This window comes from Rana temporaria, chromosome 2 (assembly GCF_905171775.1).
Source record: "Rana temporaria chromosome 2, aRanTem1.1, whole genome shotgun sequence".
NCBI classification, from domain to species: domain Eukaryota; kingdom Metazoa; phylum Chordata; class Amphibia; order Anura; family Ranidae; genus Rana; species Rana temporaria.
In genome coordinates this window covers 185,076,150-185,097,347 of record NC_053490.1, presented here as the reverse complement: position 1 = coordinate 185,097,347, position 21,198 = coordinate 185,076,150, and the positions used below count along the sequence as shown (strand labels likewise).

General features: G+C 39.2%; 1 protein-coding gene across 4 annotated transcripts in view; it reads right to left on the bottom strand.

Moving 5' to 3' along the window:
- The window catches only part of FARP1 (FERM, ARH/RhoGEF and pleckstrin domain protein 1), a 254,102-nt gene that overhangs the window by 39,182 nt on the left and 193,722 nt on the right, over window positions 1-21,198 (bottom strand). For 3 of the 4 annotated variants that reach the window (XM_040336128.1, XM_040336129.1, XM_040336127.1), the window contains exons 13-14: window positions 15,920-16,154; window positions 1,380-1,567 (exon numbers count right to left, since the gene is read on the bottom strand). In XM_040336128.1, coding sequence (XP_040192062.1) covers window positions 1,380-1,567; window positions 15,920-16,154 — 423 coding nt within the window. The remainder of the gene's footprint in view (window positions 1-1,379; window positions 1,568-15,919; window positions 16,155-21,198) is intronic. The other variant, XM_040336130.1, reaches the window with a different exon arrangement.

The window sequence follows — 21,198 nt, the reverse complement described above, 5'->3', positions numbered from 1 at the left end:
GAATTTTTCCCATAACAACTTGATAAAAAAAGAACATTCTTTAGCAAAGGAACATGCAAAGGAACATACATTCCACATTAATAAATATGCTACCAACATTACTGTGTACTGTAAATTGCCTTCACCATTGTCCCTGTTTCTTCTTGCTGGAGGCTGCCGTTTTGCTGAAGCCCAGAGCCCCTGAGCAGCACTAAATCTTTAGGCCATCAGCAAATCGGCCTTTACAATTTGAGCAAAGTGCCAAAAACTAGAGAGCAAATGAGCATGTGCAGAGACACATTAGCGCTAGGCGTGTCAGGAACTTGAGTTTACATTCATTTCAATGGCCAGAATAAATTCATATTGTTGCCAATGAAATGAATGCCCAAGCGCTTGATGTGCCTAAAACTTTCTCACCAGACACTATATATATATATATATATATATATATTTTATAAAGCTATACCTGCAAAAGGGACCAGCCTGAAGTGATCTAATGGGAGTGCTGATTGTCTCTTTACATAAGTCACTAGCAGACTTCAGTAGGCTTTCAACCAGGTTCAAGTAGGGAATCTTTCTAGCAGCTTGTTTAAAGTGACAATCAACGTTCTCATAAGGATCTGTGTTCAACATTTACAAACTGGAGCTGAATAATACTTTAAAAGTTTCAATAACATTTGCTAAAAGCTCTGCAAATGCTTTCTAAAAATTAGCCTCTCAACCTGCACTTTTACAAGATGAAGCCCATGTGAAACATGTCTGAGGACCTTTTTAAAAAAAATGTTTTGCTGTCTGATTATCTGTTGGGGAAATTCTTCATTTGTTACGTGTTAAACAGGCTCATGAACACATTAGGCATAAAAAAGTCACTTTTAATGGCATTTTTTTCTGCTTCTAAATGCCCATCTATGTTAGCCTATGTGCCCATTTACATATAGGCACTTACAGGCATTTAAAGACTGAAAACCCCCCAGTGCATTCAGAAAAGGGAGCATTTTGCTGCAAAAAAAAAAAACGCCTGATGCACCTAAACACATGTAAATGCCTCTAAACACGTTATCGCTAGGCGTGTCAGGAACTTGAGTTTACATTCATTTCAATGGCCAGAATAAATTCATATTGTTGCCAATGAAATGAATGCCCAAGCTCTTGAAGTGCCTAAAACTTTAGGCACATTTTTAACTCTGCTTTTCTCCTGTCTGAAGAAAGGCATTTAGAAGAGCTGGGTAAATGCCCAGTGGGTATATGGCTATAAAGTGCACAGGGCTTGCCAGTATATGAAGACACACAAAAAACACACGCACAGAGGCTCTTCCCCAATCTTAAATATTTTTTGGTTAATGTCTTTATCCCAGGTGGAGAGATGTCAGAAGGATCAAAATAGAAAGGCAGAAGAGTACCTTTTTCCGGCTATCCTCCTCATCATCAGTTCTGATGCAGATGGGCTCATTCAGCAATGGACTAATGAGAGGAGAGGAAGGCTTTCCATCAGGACTTAGGTTTGGAGATAATGTGGAGTTTAGTCCTGTTGTTGCTCCTTGGGAATTAATTGACAGTTCTGAAAGGTGTGGACTCCCTGTTAATGAACCTATAAACAACAAAGATACTTATTAAGTGTGCTGCACTTTTTAATCCAAACTAAACATAAAATATCAACCTACTCTAAAGCACAAGTACACTAGTAGAAATACACACAGCTCTGATACAGAGGGCTTAATCCCCAAGAGACAAACGTATCCACCGACTAATGATTACAAGATTAAAAAAAAAAAAAAAAACACATTGGCCCATAGACTAATGCCCCATATTTAGTTCTCCTGAAGGATATGCTCTGTAAATTATCAAAGCAGGATTTTCTTTCTCCAGCGTGCTAGAAAATCAGATATTTAGCTTATAGTTGAGCTATAGGTACACATGAAGGATCATTTAAATTGTTTTTACAAATTAGACATTAGACAAGACACAATATATGAGGGAGTAAATCTGCTCAGCAACTACATTACAGAAAGGACATGTGTTAGGAAAGATTCTACAGAGGTCTACTAATTGACAAAACGTCACTTTAGCTTGGACAAATGACAAAGGCTGGAAGGACTACATTGCCAGTACTACACATAACAAACACAGTATACCTTTTGACGTAATTCCATTCATGCTCCACTGAACGCTTGGGACAGAGATACTAGCAAAGCTAGTCATTCATTCAATGAAGAAAAATACACACAGGATAAGTAGTGATGGCAAACAAATAGCACATCAGGTCTTGACAATTTGAAAAGGAAACACGAGTGCCATCACAGCTGTAGGATTGTGAATGCCAGAAGGTTAAAGAAAAGATTTACAAGAACACTTCAAAAATTTGTAAGAAAGAAATGGGAGAATCTTCATAGGTGTTGGCTATAAAAAAACAGTACAGCAGTGAAGCACCCGATGGAACTTCAGTGTTAACTGTGGCATTCCCAGTGTTTGTACAATAAAAGATCAATAATCGTCCACAAATTTTATTCACCAATTTTTATCAATCGACACTTGAAGTATAACCACTCTTTTTGTATAAAATCTCTCAGCCTCCCTTCCTAGCCCCTAAGCTAATATTACCTACAAATTTCTCATCATGGTGCATACTTACCTCACTGTGGTGGTCTTTACATGCTCCAAGCAGAAATCCTCCCCAGTGCAAGCCACATCTGGGTAGTAACACTCTTACACAGACAAATTATGAAGCTGTACTTCTACAGCAGAGATGCTAGAACAGGGGTGCCTTCTGATGTGGCCCATGACCTCCTGTTCTAGGACAGTGGGTCGGCAAGCCCAGATCGCGGGTTTTCACCCGCCATCTGCGAGTATCAGTGTTGAGAATGGAGCCCGCAGTAAGAAGAAGAAGAAGAATAATGCAGCTGTAGTAGAGAGCTGAGCCAATGCTTGCAGAATAGTGCCAGCTCCTGTCACAGGCGGCTTGATGCCAAATGCATTACGGTTAGGACAGAAACAGCCAGAAATACCTGCAGGGTGATTCAAAAGTTCAGATTTTTCTTCATTAAAATCCCATTGCAATGGGCATATCTGTCCTAGTTCTGCACTGGTTACTTTGGGCTGATTTAAAAAAGATCTGCAGGTGCAGCACAGTGCACCAGTGTGTTACCTGCACTGAGCCGTAGACTTCTGTTACTACCTGTAGGTACTACTCCTGAATTCAGAAGTTTTGGTGCACTTTCAGAAAGTGAACCACACCTGCAGGATATAATAGAATTCCATGGCAAAGTGCTGCTAACCCGCAAAAAGGCCACTGGTGCGCTGCACCTGTGTGTCAGTAAACCGCAAGACCATCAGTGTGAAAGCAGTCTTGAGCACTTTTCACATGATCTGTCCGATCCGGTCCGCCTGTACTATTTATGTCTATTTACACCTGCCTACCTCCTATCTGTCTGGGCGGATTGGATTCGAGGGCCCATAGAGTAGAGCGAGCTGTGTCTGCTCTGCATATGCAGATTAGATGCGGACCTGTCATCCGCCCACTCTGCTCATCGTGGCAAGCGACTGGTTACCAAGTCGCCTAAGTGGCTCTCGCCCTTAAAAAGGTTGGGCACCCCTGTGCTAGAAGTAAGGCTCCAGCATATCTGTAGGAAGTTATTGCGCGTGGGAAGCTAGCGCCAGGGGAGATTTTTCCATGGCTGTAAATAGCATTGGAGAAGTATGCACTGGGTGGGGCAATTTCGGGTTCTAAAGGTTCTGGTTCTAAAAGTGCTTTGTTTCTTTGATATAGACTCAGTGAGTCACCACAGTGATTCATTTGTCATTGAAGGGCTCAATTCAAAGGTTTAGACACATTGTGCATTAAAGCACATACAGTGATGAAAATAAGTATTTGAACACCCTGCTATTTTGCAAGTTCTCCCACTTGGAAATAATGGAGGGGTCTGAAATTGTTATCGTAGGTGCATGTCCACTGTGAGAGACATAATCAAAAAAAAAAAATCCAGAAATCACAATGTATGATTTTTTTTAACTATTTATTTGTATGATACAGCTGCAAATAAGTATTTGAACACCTGAGAAAAACAATGTTAATATTTGGTACAGTAGCCTTTGTTTGCAATTACAGAGGTCAAACGTTTCTTGTAGTTTTTCACCAGGTTTGCACACACTGGAGGAGGGATTTTGGCCCACTCCTCCACACAGATCTTCTCTAGATCAGTCAGGTTTCTGGGCTGTCGCTGAGAAACACAGAGTTTGAGCTCCCTCCAAAGATTCTCTATTGGGTTTAGGTCTGGAGACTGGCTAGGCCACGCCAGAACCTTGATATGCTTCTTACAGAGCCACTCCTTGGTTATCCTGGCTGTGTGCTTCGGGTCATTGTCATGTTGGAAGACCCAGCCTCGACCCATCTTCAAAGCTCTAACTGAGGGAAGGAGGTTGTTGCCCAAAATCTCGCAATACATGGCCCCGGTCATTATTAATACAGTGCAGTCGCCCTGTCCCATGTGCAGAAAAACACCCCCAAAGCATGATGCTACCACCCCCATGCTTCACAGTAGGGATGGTGTTCTTGGGATGGTACTCATCATTCTTCTTCCTCCAAACACGGTTAGTGGAATTATGACCAAAAAGTTCTATTTTGGTCTCATCTGACCACATGACTTTCTCCCATGACTCCTCTGGATCATCCAAATGGTCATAGGCAAACTTAAGACGGGCCTTAAAATGTGCTGGTTTAAGCAGGGGAACCTTCCGTGCCATGCATGATTTTAAACCATGACGTCTTAGTGTATTACCAACAGTAACCTTGGAAACGGTGGTCCCAGCTCTTTTCAGTTTATTGACCAGCTCCTCCCGTGTAGTCCTGGGCTGATTTCTCACCTTTCTTAGGATCATTGAGACCCCACGAGGTGAGATTTTGCATGGAGCCCCAGTCCGAGGGAGATTGACAGTCATGTTTAGCTTCTTCCATTTTCTAATGATTGCTCCAACAGTGGACCTTTTTTCACCAAGCTGCTTGGCAATTTCCCCGTAGCCCTTTCCAGCCTTGTGGAGGTGTACAATTTTGTCTCTAGTGTCTTTGGACAGCTCTTTGGTCTTGGCCATGTTAGTAGTTAGATTCTTACTGATTGTATGGGGTGGACAGGTGTCTTTATGCAGCCAATGACCTCAAACAGGTGCATCTAATTTAGGATAATAAATGGAGTGGAGGTGGACATTTTAAAGGCAGACTAACAGGTCTTTGAGGGTCAGAATTCTAGCTGATAGACAGGTGTTCAAATACTTATTTGCAGCTGTATCATACAAATAAATAGTTAAAAAATCATAAATTGTGATTTCTGGAAAAAAAAATTTGATTATGTCTCTCACAGTGGACATGCACCTACGATGACAATTTCAGACCCCTCCATGATTTCCAAGTGGGAGAACTTGCAAAATAGCAGGGTGTTCAAATACTTATTTTCCTCACTGTAGCTCTGCTGTGCTGTCTTTTTGTCCAACCCATAGTGCTTATAGGAGTGGATTGTCACGTAATAAATGATTAGCACCAAAATAAAGACTGTTTGTATCCATTTTAAAACGTATCAAATTAACATTAATTAATCGTAACATTTATTGTAAAATACAGAGATCTGCTACTGCCGATCATGTGATGAAGAATGTAATTGAAGAATTCTATGTGCTAGATTTCAGCACTTGATTTGCGCTGTGTAAAATAAGCAAACAGGTATTCTTTACTCAAACTAAAACACTCAAACTAAAAACAGCAGGCAGCAGTGGGGTGCTTTTCATGCTGCAGTTGTGTGCCAGCACTCTAATAAACGGTGCTAGTAGGTACATATATCATTGATATATAATAAGCCTAAAACAGAACTGGTTTCTAACTGGACAATACTATATTGCTTTCCATTTAGCTTGTTAGGGGGGAGTTTTTTAGTGCGTTTGGAAAAATGGCCATGTGCAGTTCTAAATCTACAAAACAATATTAAACACACACTTCAGGAAGAAATTACACAAAAGTGTGCCAATTTTATTGATGCTAAAAACCAGTATTACAAATTTAAACATTTTGAAGTATATGTGTATCACAGGAATCCTACTTTGCTAAATATCAAAAAACAGTTAAGAGTATGTTTACCCATTCACCTATATCTGCAAAGACTCTGGCTCCTTGCACACACTGGGAAATGAAAAGGGTAAAAGAAAATATCCAAACCAACTGGTGCCATAAAATAAAAACAGGAGAATACTCTAGCACCAACTTACACAAGACAGGCAACAGTGTGAGGGCACAGAAAATCTTGGTCATTCACAAATCTAAAAAGATTAAAAAGCATGCAAAAATCTTCACTTCATGACCGAACTACCAACAAGCTAGCCTACAGTTCACTAAATCTATTTACTGTCACAAAACAAAATCAGAACTTGTCCAAAGACTTTCCACTACATACATATCCAAAAATAAGGTGATCTCATGAATAATTAAGCAAATTACATTTATATGAAAATTATACGAGGCCATTAAAATGAATTACATCCTTTAGAAGCTGGGAAGACAAAGTTTCTACAATTCATTGGCCAGGATGTGGAATTTTTTAGCAATTACATCTATTTAGAGTCATATGTAACTAGCCGAAATGTAAATGCAATTGTGATTAGCCAGGTTTTTATATTTAAAGCATTTTACAGATGTAATTGCAACTTCTAGGCTTTTTATATACTTGATTAATAAGTAAAAAAAATAGTTTCAAATTTACATATTTTCTGTATATGGCACCATAACACATATTTATGTTGGGTAACACCACTAAAACAGAATTCTATAGCCCTTTTATATATAGAAACTTTTCTCTCTTATGAGCAAAACATTTTTTTCAACCCTCCTAGAACAAATTCAAATCTACTGCATTACATTTTTGAAGGGATTCTCACCAGAATTTTGAAATATTTGGGTTTTAAAAGTGCACTTTTTTAGTCTCCCAATCTTTGTAACATTTAAACACAGTGTGATGAATCAGGCCAGCCAGTAGTGAAGCCTTATAATTATTAACTGCATTATTTCAAAAGTGAACATATTTTCAACCTACTGCTGTGCATATGTTTACGTTTAAAGGGTTTGTAAAGGTTTTTTATTTTCCAAATAGGTTCCTTTAAGCTAATGCATTGTTGGTTTACTAACCTCTTCCTCCGATTTCCCTTCTAAGTGTTTTTTTTCTTTGTCTGAATTTCTCACTTCCTGTTCCTCCTCAGTAAGCTGTTCGGGCTGACTAACCCCCAGTCAGAACGGCTTGGATGATGGGGTCAAGCTTACTGAGGAGAAACAGGAAGTGAGAAATTCAGAGAAAGAAAAAACATTTGGAAGGGGAATTGAAGGAAAGGGTAAGTGAACCAACAATGCACTAGCTTAAAGGAACATATTTAGAAAATAAAAAACAAACCTTTACAACCCCTTTAAAGCGGTGGTTCCCCCTAAAACTAATTTCTAACAATAGATTCGTAAGACCCGTTACACTGCGGGTAGGCTGGCTTTTTTTTTTTTTTTTCGAACATACCGAGATCTCCCCGTCTCGTCCCTTGGCGGTGGGCGTTCCTAGTTGATTGACGTTCCTCGGACGGGCGCGTACGTGACGTCACGACTTTCCGAAAGAAGCCGAACGTCGCTGCGCATGTGCCGTATAGAGTCGGCTCTATACGGCGCATGCGCAGCGACGTTCGGCTTCTTTCGGAAAGTCGTGACGTCACGTACGCGCCCGTCCGAGGAACGTCAATCAACTAGGAACGCCCACCGACAAGGAACGAGACGGGGAGATCTCGGTATGTACTAAAAAAAAAAAAAAAAAAAAGAAAAAGCCAGCCTACCCGCAGTGTAACGGGTCTTACGAATCTATTGTTAGCAATGTGTTTTAGGGGGAACCACCCCTTTAAGAATAACTGGGCCTTCACTTGGGTGGACATACTAAGGAATTCAATAAAATTGGTAACTAAGTTACAATTAGCTGTTTAAGAATCTCTCAGTTGAATAATCTCCCAAAACTGCTTACAGAATCTTTCCAGAACCCAAAAGCACACAGTGTAGTTATTAAAAAAAATACACCAAATACATGTATTTAGTAGCAGCGGTACACAAAAAAAATGTGTTCCTTAAAGCAAACATTTTACATTTGCTATAGCATAGCAAATATTGCTAATGAGAGTAGTCCAACATAATTACTGGCCAATTAAAGATCAAATAATTGCTTTTATAATGCATCTTGAAACCCACTGATAGTTTTCAAAAATCAGAAGATAAAGGTTTTCTGCATTTTTAGCCACAAATATATAAAAAGGTATATGTAGGAGGAGGAGGAAATGAGACAAAATAACTCATTAACAGGTCAACAGCAGCTGATAACCATAATAATGGAAAACTTTTCAGCCAATATGCTGTTGGCGTACATTCCTAAACATTTAATTATTACAAAGAGCTCAATCCCACACTGCTAATGTTGTAGCCCGTTTTCTTCTATACAGGAATTCAATATACAGATATGTTCAGTTATTTAGATGTATTCTAGTCATGTGAAAAGGTATACATATGGAAATTACTGACTTTTTCAACATATTTGAACAACCATTAGATCCCGATTTGAATAGTGCTCACTGTTAAAGGTGATATACTTGCACAAATGACAAATACAATTTCCATTGAGCTCTCTTTTCAATGATTTAGTTGGCCAAATACAGATAGAAAAAGTGCACCCCTACATTTACCACCACTTTAAATCCATGAAATTAGAGTAGAATGGAGTGTTCCAGATCAGAAACTTCTAAGGCCTCGTACACACGATAGGTTAACCAGAGGACAACGGTCTGAAGGACCGTTTTCATCGGTCCAAACCGATCGTGTGTAGGCCCCATAGGTTATTTAACCATAGGTTAAAAAAAAAGCCAACTTGCTTTAAAATTAACCTATGGTTTCCTAACCGATGGGAAAAAAACGACCGTTAGTAGGCACGTCCATCGGTTAAAAATCCACGCATGCTCAGAATCAAGTCGACGCATACTTGGAAGCATTGAACTTAGTTTTTTTCAGCACGTCGTTGTGTTTTACGTCACCGCGATCTGACACGATCTTTTTTTTAACTGATGGTGTGTAGGCACGACGGACCATCAGTCCTTCAGACCGTTTTCCTCTGGTTAACCTATCGTGTGTATGAGACCTAAGGCTAGGTTCACACATATGCAGGTCTTGTGTGCCTTGTATGGGCTGCTGCTCTAAAGACTGTAATTGAGTCTTCCAACATGAGAATCATCTAAAGCACACCAGCAAATGCACCAGGGATGAGAAAAAAAAATAGAGGGTTAAGGATTCTCCTAGTTAAATAAGCGATTTTAGTCCCATTGATATTTTTAGGGGGTGGGGGTGGATGTAGGCAGTTCATGTAAGGAAACCCAGATGAAACTGTGGGGCAGTTATACAAAATGCCTACAAAATAAGTAATTTCCGCTACATGGGGCAATATCAGCTTTTGATTCCAAGAGTGTACTTACTTTTTTCAATGTACACCATTACATCTATTTATAGTTTTTTTGAGTAAATGGTTAAAAATGCTAATTTTTCTTGAGTTCTTATTCAAGCATACCACCGTTATCTGTAGGCACTGTTTAAATAAAGATCTAATGTTGGTAATGATGTTCACTTGCAATATGTTGAAAAAGACAAGAACTTCAATAGAGTATACTTCATTCTTCATATGACTGCATGTAGCTCAGTCATCTCTATAACCATCAACTTTGTGACACATGATTCTATAAAGTTCAAAGATTTGAGACAAAACACACCTAATAAACCGTGTGCCTAAAAATAACCTAAGCACAGGTAAATGTAACATTTATAAAGAAATTTGGTCAAAATGTATAACCATGTGAAAGCTATTGCAAGGAGTTTTTAGCAAGAAAGTTTGCACATAAGAGAGAAGCAGAGGTACTACCTTTACCTTGCACCAGTGAATAAAATGCAAACACAGATGTTTTAAAGCATGAAATACAGAGAAGCACAGTAGGCAGAAAATCTAGTGTATGTTAACATCTTACCCAGTGACTATGTTATCGCCACAGATGGTCAGCAAATTGACAAAAACAGATAACAAATGACAGTTGTACAGTAGGTTGGATTTAGGTAAAGTTGTTGGCGTTGTTGAAGTTAAGCAATGCATTACATGCATAGAAATTCACCAAGCTGAACATTACATGGGCAGCCAGTGACTTTCTCAGCCAGTACACTCATGTAGTAATATCACACGGAGGTTCATTTTAAAAGGGGAGAGTTTAGTGGGACTTTATATGAGGAAATGACACAGTCAATTGCCTCCATCCCTGTTAATTGTATAAAGAAAGAGCGAAGGAGAGCGGGACTTTAAATGAAGTATGTGCGGGAAAAGCTTGAAATGGTAAAGGATGATTGAAGTAGATTATGATCATTTAATACTTTCATATAATGTATCGTACATAACTATATTACATCATTGAAGAAGATCATAAATATACAGTATTAAATACCTATATAGATAGATTCAAATTCATGTCAACAAAAAGACAAAAATTATAAGATTAAAATACATAGACTTTTATGGAAAGCTTAAAGCAGTTCAGAACAAAAGCCGGGATACACAGACACAAAATGCAATATGGGGTATTGTAGTAACATATAGTTGGAGCATGAAGTTGTTAACTCTACGCATTTCGCGACTTTAAGTCGCTCATCAGGAGCAAAGATGCATTGTGTTTCGGGGGTATCCCTATGTAGCTGGCATGGAAGTCGAGCCAAAACAGACCCCAATAGGTGTAGATCCTGCCAGGGACTGAGGCAGGGTGCTGAACGGCAGACGGCTCCCCACACATAGAGGCGCACACCCAGGATGGACAAGCATCAGGCAGGAAGTAATATATGGACTTAGGTCAAGATAATGACTGTAGAGTCAATAATGATGCGTAAATGCCTTGCAGTCGGCTCATTGCACTTCACAGCATACACGCATCATTCATTCAAGTCTATATATTACTTCCTGCCTGATGCCTGTCCATCCTGGGTGTGCGCCTCTGTGTGTGGGGAGCTGTCTGCCGTTCAGCACCCTGCCTCAGTCCCTGGCAGGATCTACGCCTATTGGGGTCTGTTTGGGCTCGACTTCCATGCCAGCTACATAGGGATACCCCGAAACACAATGCATCTTTGCTCCTGATGGGCGACTTAAAGTCGTGAAACGCGTAGAGCTAACAACTTCATGCACCAACTATATTTTACTACAATACCCCATATTGCATTTTGTGTCTGTGTATCCTGGCTTTTGTTCTAAACTGCTTTAAGCTTTCCATAAAAGTCTATGTATTTTAATCTTTTGTCTTTTTGTTGACATGAATTTGAATCTTTCTATATAGGTATTTAATACTGTATATTTATGATCTTCAATAATGTAATATAGTTATGTACGATACATTATATGAAAGTATTAAATGATCATAATCTACTTCAATCATCCTTTACCATTTCAAGCTTTTCCCGCACATACTTCATTTAAAGTCCCGCTCTCCTTTGCTCGTCCCTTATCACACAGAGGTGTCACCATCTCATACTACAACTGCTGTCCATGGTGTAACAGAGTATTTTTCACTAGTGCAAATATGTAATCACAAACATGTTTGAGTAGTGAAAAAGACACTATTATGTAACAGTGATACCTTTTAATAGCAAACAATACCACTTATTAGACCAACATCTTTGTTAGGCATATTATTTGTTAGCCGTTCAAAGATTTAGGCTCCATGCACACTTGTGTTTTTTTAAGCTCCTAGAAGCTGATAGTCGCATTTTTCTGCTCCTATAAGCTAAATAATGTTATCCGATGTGTCTATACATACTACTTTAAGCTATTAGCATTTTTTTTAGCTTCAGTGTCTAGGAGCAGAAAAAAAAATTGTTTTTGTAGAGCTTATTGGAGCGTTTTTCCAGCAGAACACCACATAATAGCATTTTTGAGCTTTTTTTTTAAGAAACTGCAAAAATGCCAACGCTACTAAAAAAAACACTTTTGCCAGCATTTTTTATCCAGCGTTCCTTTTAGCTGAAAAATACGTTGGTGTGCATGGCGCCTGTGTCTTTAGTTGGCCATTAAAGTTTTCTGGCTAATAAAGCGCAACATTTGTTCCCTGTTAACACAGTACAACATTCTTTTTGCTTCTGTTTCAGTTCAAAAACCATTGTTACACCTTGGTCATGAATGTAGTGCTTTTTAAAAAATGCCCCTCCCAGATGAACATCAGTGATCTTTGCCATGGTAACAGCAATCTTAAGACATCACAGAAAACGTAGTGTTGAAAAATGTTTTGCCTTTACCTACCACAGGTTCTTTTTAATAAAGGCCAGAGTGTAAAAAGGAAGATATAAACAACAAAGAAGGACTTCTAGGCAGTAAGGGGAATCTGCATGTTCACAGTTGACAGATAAAGAAAAGCATGGAGAAAAGTAAGGCATAACTCTGTTTATCTCTATTTCAGTCCAACAACTATGAGGAGAGCCAGTACAACTGTTTCGCTCATGCTATTCTAGAATGCAGAAGACATTACAAGTGAATTTGAGGATTAGCCTTATGATATATATATATATTTTTTTAATTTGATCTTTTAAGTTCAGTTAAAATGGACTTGGCTGAATGTTGATAATGCAATAAAGTGTAACTAAAGGTCAAACTTATTTTGTTCCCATTTTAGGATAGAGTAAGGGAAGGTTATGACCCCGTCAGTTTTTTTTTTTTGGCCATCTGTGCCCCATTTGGGTGATTTCCCTTCACTTCCTGTCCCATAGCCAAACAGGAAGTGAAAGGAAATCACTACAACGTGAGGGAATCTCAGTGTGTCACCAGAACTAGTGTCTTCATTAGAAGATTTCCTCTCTGTTACGTGTTCTGATGTCAACCCAAAATTTGGTATTTTTTTTAACTTTTGGTGTTAATGGTAAAAAGGACAAATAGAGAGGGTGAAACTCCCTAAAGGTGCACAGACAGCAATACAATACTGACAGGAGTTTGGACCCTTCTTCATTCTACCCAGAACTAAAAAAAATAAAAGTTACACTTGAATTAAAGGCCCATAGCAGAAATTTGGCATGGTCATTTAGAATACAAAATTACTTGAAACCCTGGCTGATTAGATCACTGTTGTTGCAGGGCAAAGTGCCATTTATTCATAAAGGGGTAATTTAAAGAAAGAACATTAAAACAAGATCAGGAAAAATGTAAGTAACAGAGGATAAAACATGCTGGAGGATGAAGACAGCAGCCCCTTCCACATCCTTTGAGGTACAGTACATGCAGACAAAAGCAGTGCTTAAAAAAAAATATATATATATATATATTATAGATATCTGACTTTGTAGTATGTTAACAAATGACAAGAATGAGAGTGAACTTTCCAGAGTTATACCCCACAAGCATATTGGTGTTCAAAGGAATACTAAAAAAAGTAAAGGGCACAACACATTGCATAAAAGCAGCCCATACGTTAGTGGCATTTGCAAGATGTGTAAACCACCCAGAAATGTTAAAAAAAAAAATGGTTCGTCTTTCAAATAATTTGCAAAACCCTCAAGATAATCACATACTTCAGTCAACAGATGGCTGTTCAGAAAGAAGCCAAATGATGATTTGCATAAACATGCATCCTGCTCTTTGCAGACACCAAAAATGCTTCTCTCCCTGCTCAACTCCACTATATGGTATCCTATACAATGGTTTGTCTTCCAGGATCAGTACTAGGTTAACAGTTTGAGAAAAACAATCATTTTTATCCGATTTTTTTCACATAACAGTTTAAAGTGACTTTCATTTTCATTCGCCAACTAATGTAGTATAGTGTATAATTTTTATTACCAACGCCGGTATAATAGTAAAGCATTATTACATACAACGCAATCTTGCTTCAGAGTCTGACCTTCTGAACTCTTAGCCAGGGCCGAGGTGGCTTTGTTAGTTGATATCATATGAAAAGGGACCATGAGACTGACTTAACAGAGAGTGAAAATTAAAGGCGCTTTAACGTTCCAATATATGCTACGCAAACAATTCCTACAGATAATGCAATGCACAATTACTAAGTGACATTAAAGGGGGGAAATATCATTACGTGAGCATAACATGTACAAATATTTTGGAATGTAGTATCCGCTCAAAATATATAGTAGTAAATTAGTATATTACTCAAACTGTGAAAAATACCGCCTTTCAAAAAGTTGGTAAAACTACAAAATATCATGTGAGAATAGACTCTACCCTGCAGCACTGTATCACTTCATAATAAACAATAGGCACTGAATAAAGAAAATATATTCAATCTCTAATCTAAACAATACGTCTCATCACATGTATGGCTTACAGTACAACTGTGGCACTAAAGTGTAATGTTCAGTTACCACCAGAACACCAGTTATGTTTTGCTAAATTACATTAAAACAAGAGGTTGAGCATCAGACTTTAAGAAGGCTGCATTTAAAAATTAGTGCAAATCAAGCTCAACAACTTGAGTGGCCCCTAACGCCTTTTCAAACACTGCTATCCTATGTGAACAAAATTAAAATTTACCAAACAAGTCATCTACAAAAATCAATGTAAGTGCTATTACTACAGTACAAAAGTCCAATACGAATTAAAATTTACAAAACAAGTCATCTACAAAAATCAATGTAAGTGCTACTACTACTACAGTACAAAAGTCCAATGAGAAATCTCTGCAAACATCAATACTAATAATTTATATAATACAATACCTAATTTACTTCTAGAACTGAGTAAAAGATAATGTGCAAACTACCTCCAACTACACGACTTTTTCTAGCATGCCGTAAACAATTTTAACCTGTGCAACTTTTAACAGCCAAGACGAATGCTTTCCTATTCAACTGCTCAGCAGCTGAAAATATGTGCACCGTCTTCATCACTAAAACTAAGGCAGGTATCCTCATCCTGCATCTCTTCTGCATACTCCTCCAGCTGAAGGCTACCAAATGAGTAGTTATTTCTTGGCATGGGTGAAGAGCTTAACACTATAGGGTTTCCGTAAACAAGTGGGTGGCTGAAAGAATCAACCATGTCTGAATCTGTATCACTAGATTCACTACCACTACTGGTGGAACCATCAGTCATGGGGACAGCACTCATTTGCTCTTGTACTAGAGTTGCTGGCCGCAATACTGGACTGCACCTATGCTGTCTAGTGTCAAAAATGCCATTTGACATAATTTTAGTTTCCAGGGCAGCCATTTTGGAAAGATGGCTTATTCTTTGCTCTTCAGCTTTATGGTCAGTAACTGGTGTGGAAGACACCGGACTTAAAATAAAAGGATCAGTATCAGAATGGTTACGGTAACCAGCCCTAAGTTTCTGAATGTGTGGACGCTCCAGTGATGGACTATACCTGGTATAGCCATAGCTTTGGCTAACCAGTTCATTGTTTTCTGGAATTACCTCCCCGTTATTTTTATTGTATGCATTTGCTGAGATATAACTGGGTGAATCTGTCCTATTAAAACTCATATTTGGACTTGATCCTTTACTACTGGGAGACAAAGGAGCAGCTAGGGGACTACGGCTGCCTGGTCCATTGAACATTTCATCTATTAAAGAGCTGTGCCTAGGCATTTTTGGACTCCCGCCAGCATAAAAAGACATACCAGCTGAGTCATCATCAATATACTCCTCAATAATGTTAGAGGATGACCTAACCGAGGAAATTTGCTGTCTCAGTTTGGAACGTTTGGGATAATCATCTGTTTGATAGATTCCATTACTACAATGAAATCCAATCTCATCATTGTCATTTGTTTGGGACTGAGAGCGGACCAAAAGCGCTCTGTAAATATCATACTCGCTATCTACATCACTGCAGTCAATGTAAGGAATTGAGTTACTGCTGCCATGAGCAGCCCGGGATGCTGGACCTGTGCTTGGCTGGTGTGCATTCTTCATATTAAGCTGAATATGATCTTTGGCTGTATCTTCCCCATCATCTGTCAAATGAGCACCTTCCTTTGCTTTCTTGTCCAGGGAGATCTTCTTAGGAGAGGGGCTTTTGCGCTGCACTGAAGCCTCGATCACTAGCTTTTCTTCCTTGCTTGGGTATAATGTTTGAATCTCATCAGGCTGAGAACTTTGTGCAACAGACGTTTTGGGGCTCTGTGGCAAAAGCAAATAACACAATCAAAAGAAGTAATAAAAGAAAACGTAAGAAATGTTGGTGAATTTTGCAGAGAAGACATTTAAGCTGTTACACAAAGGGGCCAAATGAGAGTATGAACTGTCTTTCCCCAGCAAGTTCTCCCTGGGATGTAAATTGTATTAGGCTACTTTCACACTGCTCCAAAAATGTGGTAAACACACACATGCGTTTTTGCCACTTTTGGTGCATTTTGCATCTGTGAAAAAAAGGACATTAGAAAACCGCACCAAAAACAAAATCGCAGGTGTGTTTTAGGCACATTTTTAATTTTACAGTCAATTCAATAGGGAGACAGGTTTTTGGCACGTTTATTTACCACATTAACATGCACCAAGATCAGTGTAAAAGCCTTATTACGTAAAACAAGCACCATTGTGTGATGCAGACTTGTCTGTTGCTTTCAGTAGCTATCTTTTGTGGTATTTACCCTCTTGAAAGTTTCACATTTTATTATCATAGGACAGTGATGACGAACCTTGGCACCCCAGATGTTTTGGAACTACATTTCCCATGATGCTCAACTACACGGCAGAGTGTATGAGCATCATGGGAAATGTAGTTCCAAAACATCTGGGGTGCCAAGGTTCACCATCACGGTCATAGGACATTAAATCATAGTGGATCTGTTTATTTTTTTACACTGGTCCAAATATACTCCGATATCTCACTTAAAATAGACAAACTGGTGCTCTTCTTGCTTGGGCAAAAATAGCAAACATGTGTAGCTGTCAGAAAAGGTATCAGTTACCAATTAAATTTCCAATAAGGGTAGGAAGGGAAGTTCAGCTTAATTGTTTATTAACCACTTGGGATCCGCCTGCCGTCAATTGACGGCTACAGTGCGGATCCCAATCTCCAAACTGCCGTCAATTGACGTCCGCCCCTTAGGGCGGTCCCCGCGCGCGCTCCAGAGCGCGCTGCGGGGAAAATCTGTGTTGGCCGTGTCCCTCGGACACAGCCAATTACAGATCGCCGCGAACGGCCAATCAGAGTGGCCGTTCGCGAGGCGATCTGTGCGGCCAATGAGAGAGGATCTCATATGTAAACATATGAGATCATCTCTCATTGCCGTTTTACACAGAGACAGCGGTGCTGTCTCTGGAGAGGAGACGGATCTGTGTCTCTTGTACATAGAGACACAGATCGGTCACCCCCCCAGTCACCCCCCTCCACCTACAGTTAGAACACTAAGCAGGGATACATTTAACCCCTTCCTCACCCCCTAGTGTTAACCCCTTCAATGCCAGTCACATTTATACTGTAATTAGTGCATATTTATAGCACTGATCGCAGTATAAATGTGAATGGCGCCAAAAATGTGTCCGATGTGTCCGCCATAACGTCGCAGTCCCATTAAAAATCACAGATCGCCGCCATTTCTAGTAAAAAAAAATGATTAAAAAAAAATAATTCTGTCCCCTATTTTGTAAGCGCTATAACTTTTGCGCAAACCAGTCGCTTATTGCGTTTTTTTTTTTTTTTTTTTACCAAAAATATGTAGAAGAATACGTATCGGCCTAAACTGAGAAAAAAAAATGTTTTTTTTTTTTTAAATTGGGATATTTATTATAGCAAGAAGTAAAAAATATTGTATTTTTTTCAAAATTGTCTCACTTTTTTGTTTATAGCGCAAAAAATAAAAACCGCACAGGCGATCAAATACCACCAAAAGAAAGCTCTACTTGTGGGGAAAAAAGGACGTCAATTTTGTTTGGGAGCCACGTCGCACGACCGCGCAATTGTTAGTTAAAGCGATGCAGTGCCGAAAGCTGAAATTTCACCTGGGCAGGAGGGGGGTATATGTGCCCAGTAAGCAAGTGGTTAAAAACACATAAAGGGCTGATGATATATAATGATTATACAATGGGCAATTCTTATGCCGCGTACACAAACAACGTTTTTCTCTACGTGATTCCTCTCAAACCTGCCCTGCATACACATGATTGTGATAAAAAATGCTCGAACAAAGCATGGTGACGTACAACACGTACGACAGCACTATAAAGGGGAAGTTCCATTCGGGCTGATTATTCTAATTTCCTGTCTCATAACTTGCACGTTTTTTTCCTCATCAAAGCGTACACACGACCGTTTTTCATGACGAGAAAATCGACGATGTGAAAAACTACAAGAAAAAAATAGAGCAGGTTCTAAATTTTTAATGCCCATTTTTCTCGTCAAGAAAAATGCTCTGGAGCATAAACATGATTGTTTTTAATGACCAATTTAAAAAATTTAATTTTTCTCGTCATGAAAAACGGTCATGTGTACACGGCATTAGTGTCCTTCCCTTTCTGCCACTTATGATGTACAGTATACCATCTTCCTCCTCTTGAAGTGGACCCATGGTTCACAAAACATGTTGTGAAGTTACTGTCTGTCCATCGGTGACCTTTTGGACCAATGTTAAAATGATATCATACCAAGATCAAACTTGACCTTGTGCATTATATAACATCCTACTGGCCTAACCTGGCCATTTCAGGACATAAACAAACACTCTTGTTTTTAAAGTAGCTCAGACTACGTCAGGTTTACCTCTAGGATTTCCTTGAATTTTGCTTTATTTTTTATTTTAGCCTCTACCTTTACATGCCTTCCAGGACCTGTTCCAGGGAAACACCCCTACAGCAAATTCAGCCAAACTTGAAACCTCATTGACTACACACAGGTTTATCTCCATTTTACTATTATGCAAGTCTGGAAATCATTGGCTTTACCATACTATTTATAGGAGTCACATTTATGCTGTTCGTTTTGTGTTTTTGCACTGTAATTTATTTAAATCACTTTTCAAAAATATTTTCACTGTATACTTTTGTTGATTGGTGTTAAAAAACAAAATTATATTTGTTATTCCAAGCTCGATGACCATAGAACATAAAATATAGAACATAAAAACTTAAAAATGGTCAGGGGGGTGAGGTTGCCTAGGTTCTGCTAAAGGCTATGTGTTACAATGAAAAAATTATTCAGATATTAGAAATTAAAAAAACGGAACAGACCACTGCCTGTGTAGACTAATAGTTTTATATATTGCAGTCAAATTAAAGGGGTTGTAAAGGTAAATGTGACACTTTCTCCCTGGTGTGGAGAAAAGCCTCGAGGGGGCGAGCAGGAGGGTCAGGACTCCATCTACTTTGTAGATAGAGAAAGGTCCTGACACTCCTGCTCGCCCCCTCAAGAGGCTTTCTCCACACCAGGGAGAAAGTGTCACATTACTGTGTTTAGTTACAGACAGAAGAACAGGAAGTGAGGATTTCTCTGAAGAAATAAGGACATTTAAAAGCAAAATCGAAGGATGAGGTAAGTGAAGGAGGACTGCACTAAGGTAAAGGAAGCTATTTAGGGATTTTTTTTTACCTTTACAACCCCTTTAAGCTGTTCGATGCAACCACAATCTATGTTTATAGCTTAGGTCCTCAACTAATTTAAAATAAACCTGTGCTTTGCCCTTCAAAAGGAGAATTTTGGAGCTTAAAAAAAACAAAAAAAACACTATACTCCCCTCCATGCTGCAGCTGTCCTCTGCTGGCTCTAAGCCAAAGAACTTATTGATCACTTGATCACATGACCACAGATCACACGGTTCCCATACAGCTCTGAGCGGAGAGCAGTAACTGTCAGTCACCGCGCTCTGCACCTCCAACCCTCACGGGAGTGCCGAGCTGGTGAAGGGGTGGACACAGCTCTAAGTTCCGCTCTGAGAGTGGAAGTCAGCTGTCTATCAGGCAGCTGGATGGATCCTGACAATATGGTTGTCACAGAGCCTGGAGAAGTTCTGTGATGTCAGCTGACAATGGACTTCAGCCTAGTATTAGCTGACTCTGGGTCACAGGAAAGCAAAAGTAAATACACTCCTGTGACCCAGAAGAGAAGAATGAACAAAAAAAAGCTTTTGCCATATTCTTAAATTAGTTCAGGAAAGTTCTGTGCAGCCTATGAGTCCCTGGAGTTGAACTTTACACTGGTTGGTCCAGTACTGTCATATGGAGTGGGTCACTTGGTCCTATACCCAGGTATCACCTTCAGCTCCTGGCTCTAAACATAGCAGCAGGGGAGCAGGGGAAAGGTAAGTATATGCTGGAGGGGGGGGTAAATCAAACTTGATTATTTACCCTTCAGGCTCCATGTACACTAGCCTAAAAAATGCTCCTAGCAGCAGCTTTTGAGCATTTTTTTTCTGGTTCTAGAAACAATAATCTTATTCTAGGCATCCATTCACACTATATTAGTCTAGAAGCATTTTTGAAGCTTCATCTTCTAGGAGCGGTAAAAAAAAACGTAATTTGCCAACAGAAAAAAGCTGAAAGTACCCAACTGCTGCTAAAATTTTGCTAAAAGTTGAAAGAAAAATGCAAATATGACAATTTTTTCATCCAGCATCTTTTTGGCATTTTTTTTTAGCTTACAGTTTGCATGGAGCCTTAGGGCTTATCTGAAGGATATTAATACCAGTAACTGCAATCACTCAGTTCATATTGCTCTTTTACAGGACAGGGGGCATGTGTCTATTAGGAGCATCTGACCAGTGCAATTGGCACTGACAGCGTGTTTTCCAGGCTTGAACCATTGTCAACCAGGCTTTTCAGAGGGTGGTACATGTAAACCTGTGGTGTCAGGCTGGTAGTGGGACTACAGGCATAGGGGTCCTGTCAGCACCAGGGAAAGAAGCAAAGACACATCCTGACAAGGCTACCATGGCTATACACCTGTGGTTAGTGTAGTCAGAACAGAACAGGAAGCCTGCAGCTTGGAGGGGACTGGCAGGATCACCAGTTGCATTATGGTTTGTGAAAAATAAAGACAACAATATATTTATTAGGATGTTAAATGAAAGGCACATAATGCAATTTATATTTTAGGATAACACACTTTCATGGGCAAAGCACAGGTTTAATTTACCTGTCCAAAATCTGTATGCATATAAGAACTTATTTTTAGACACCATTTTAGTAATGACATAAATATTCCTTCAAATATCAATATATTAAAAATGTA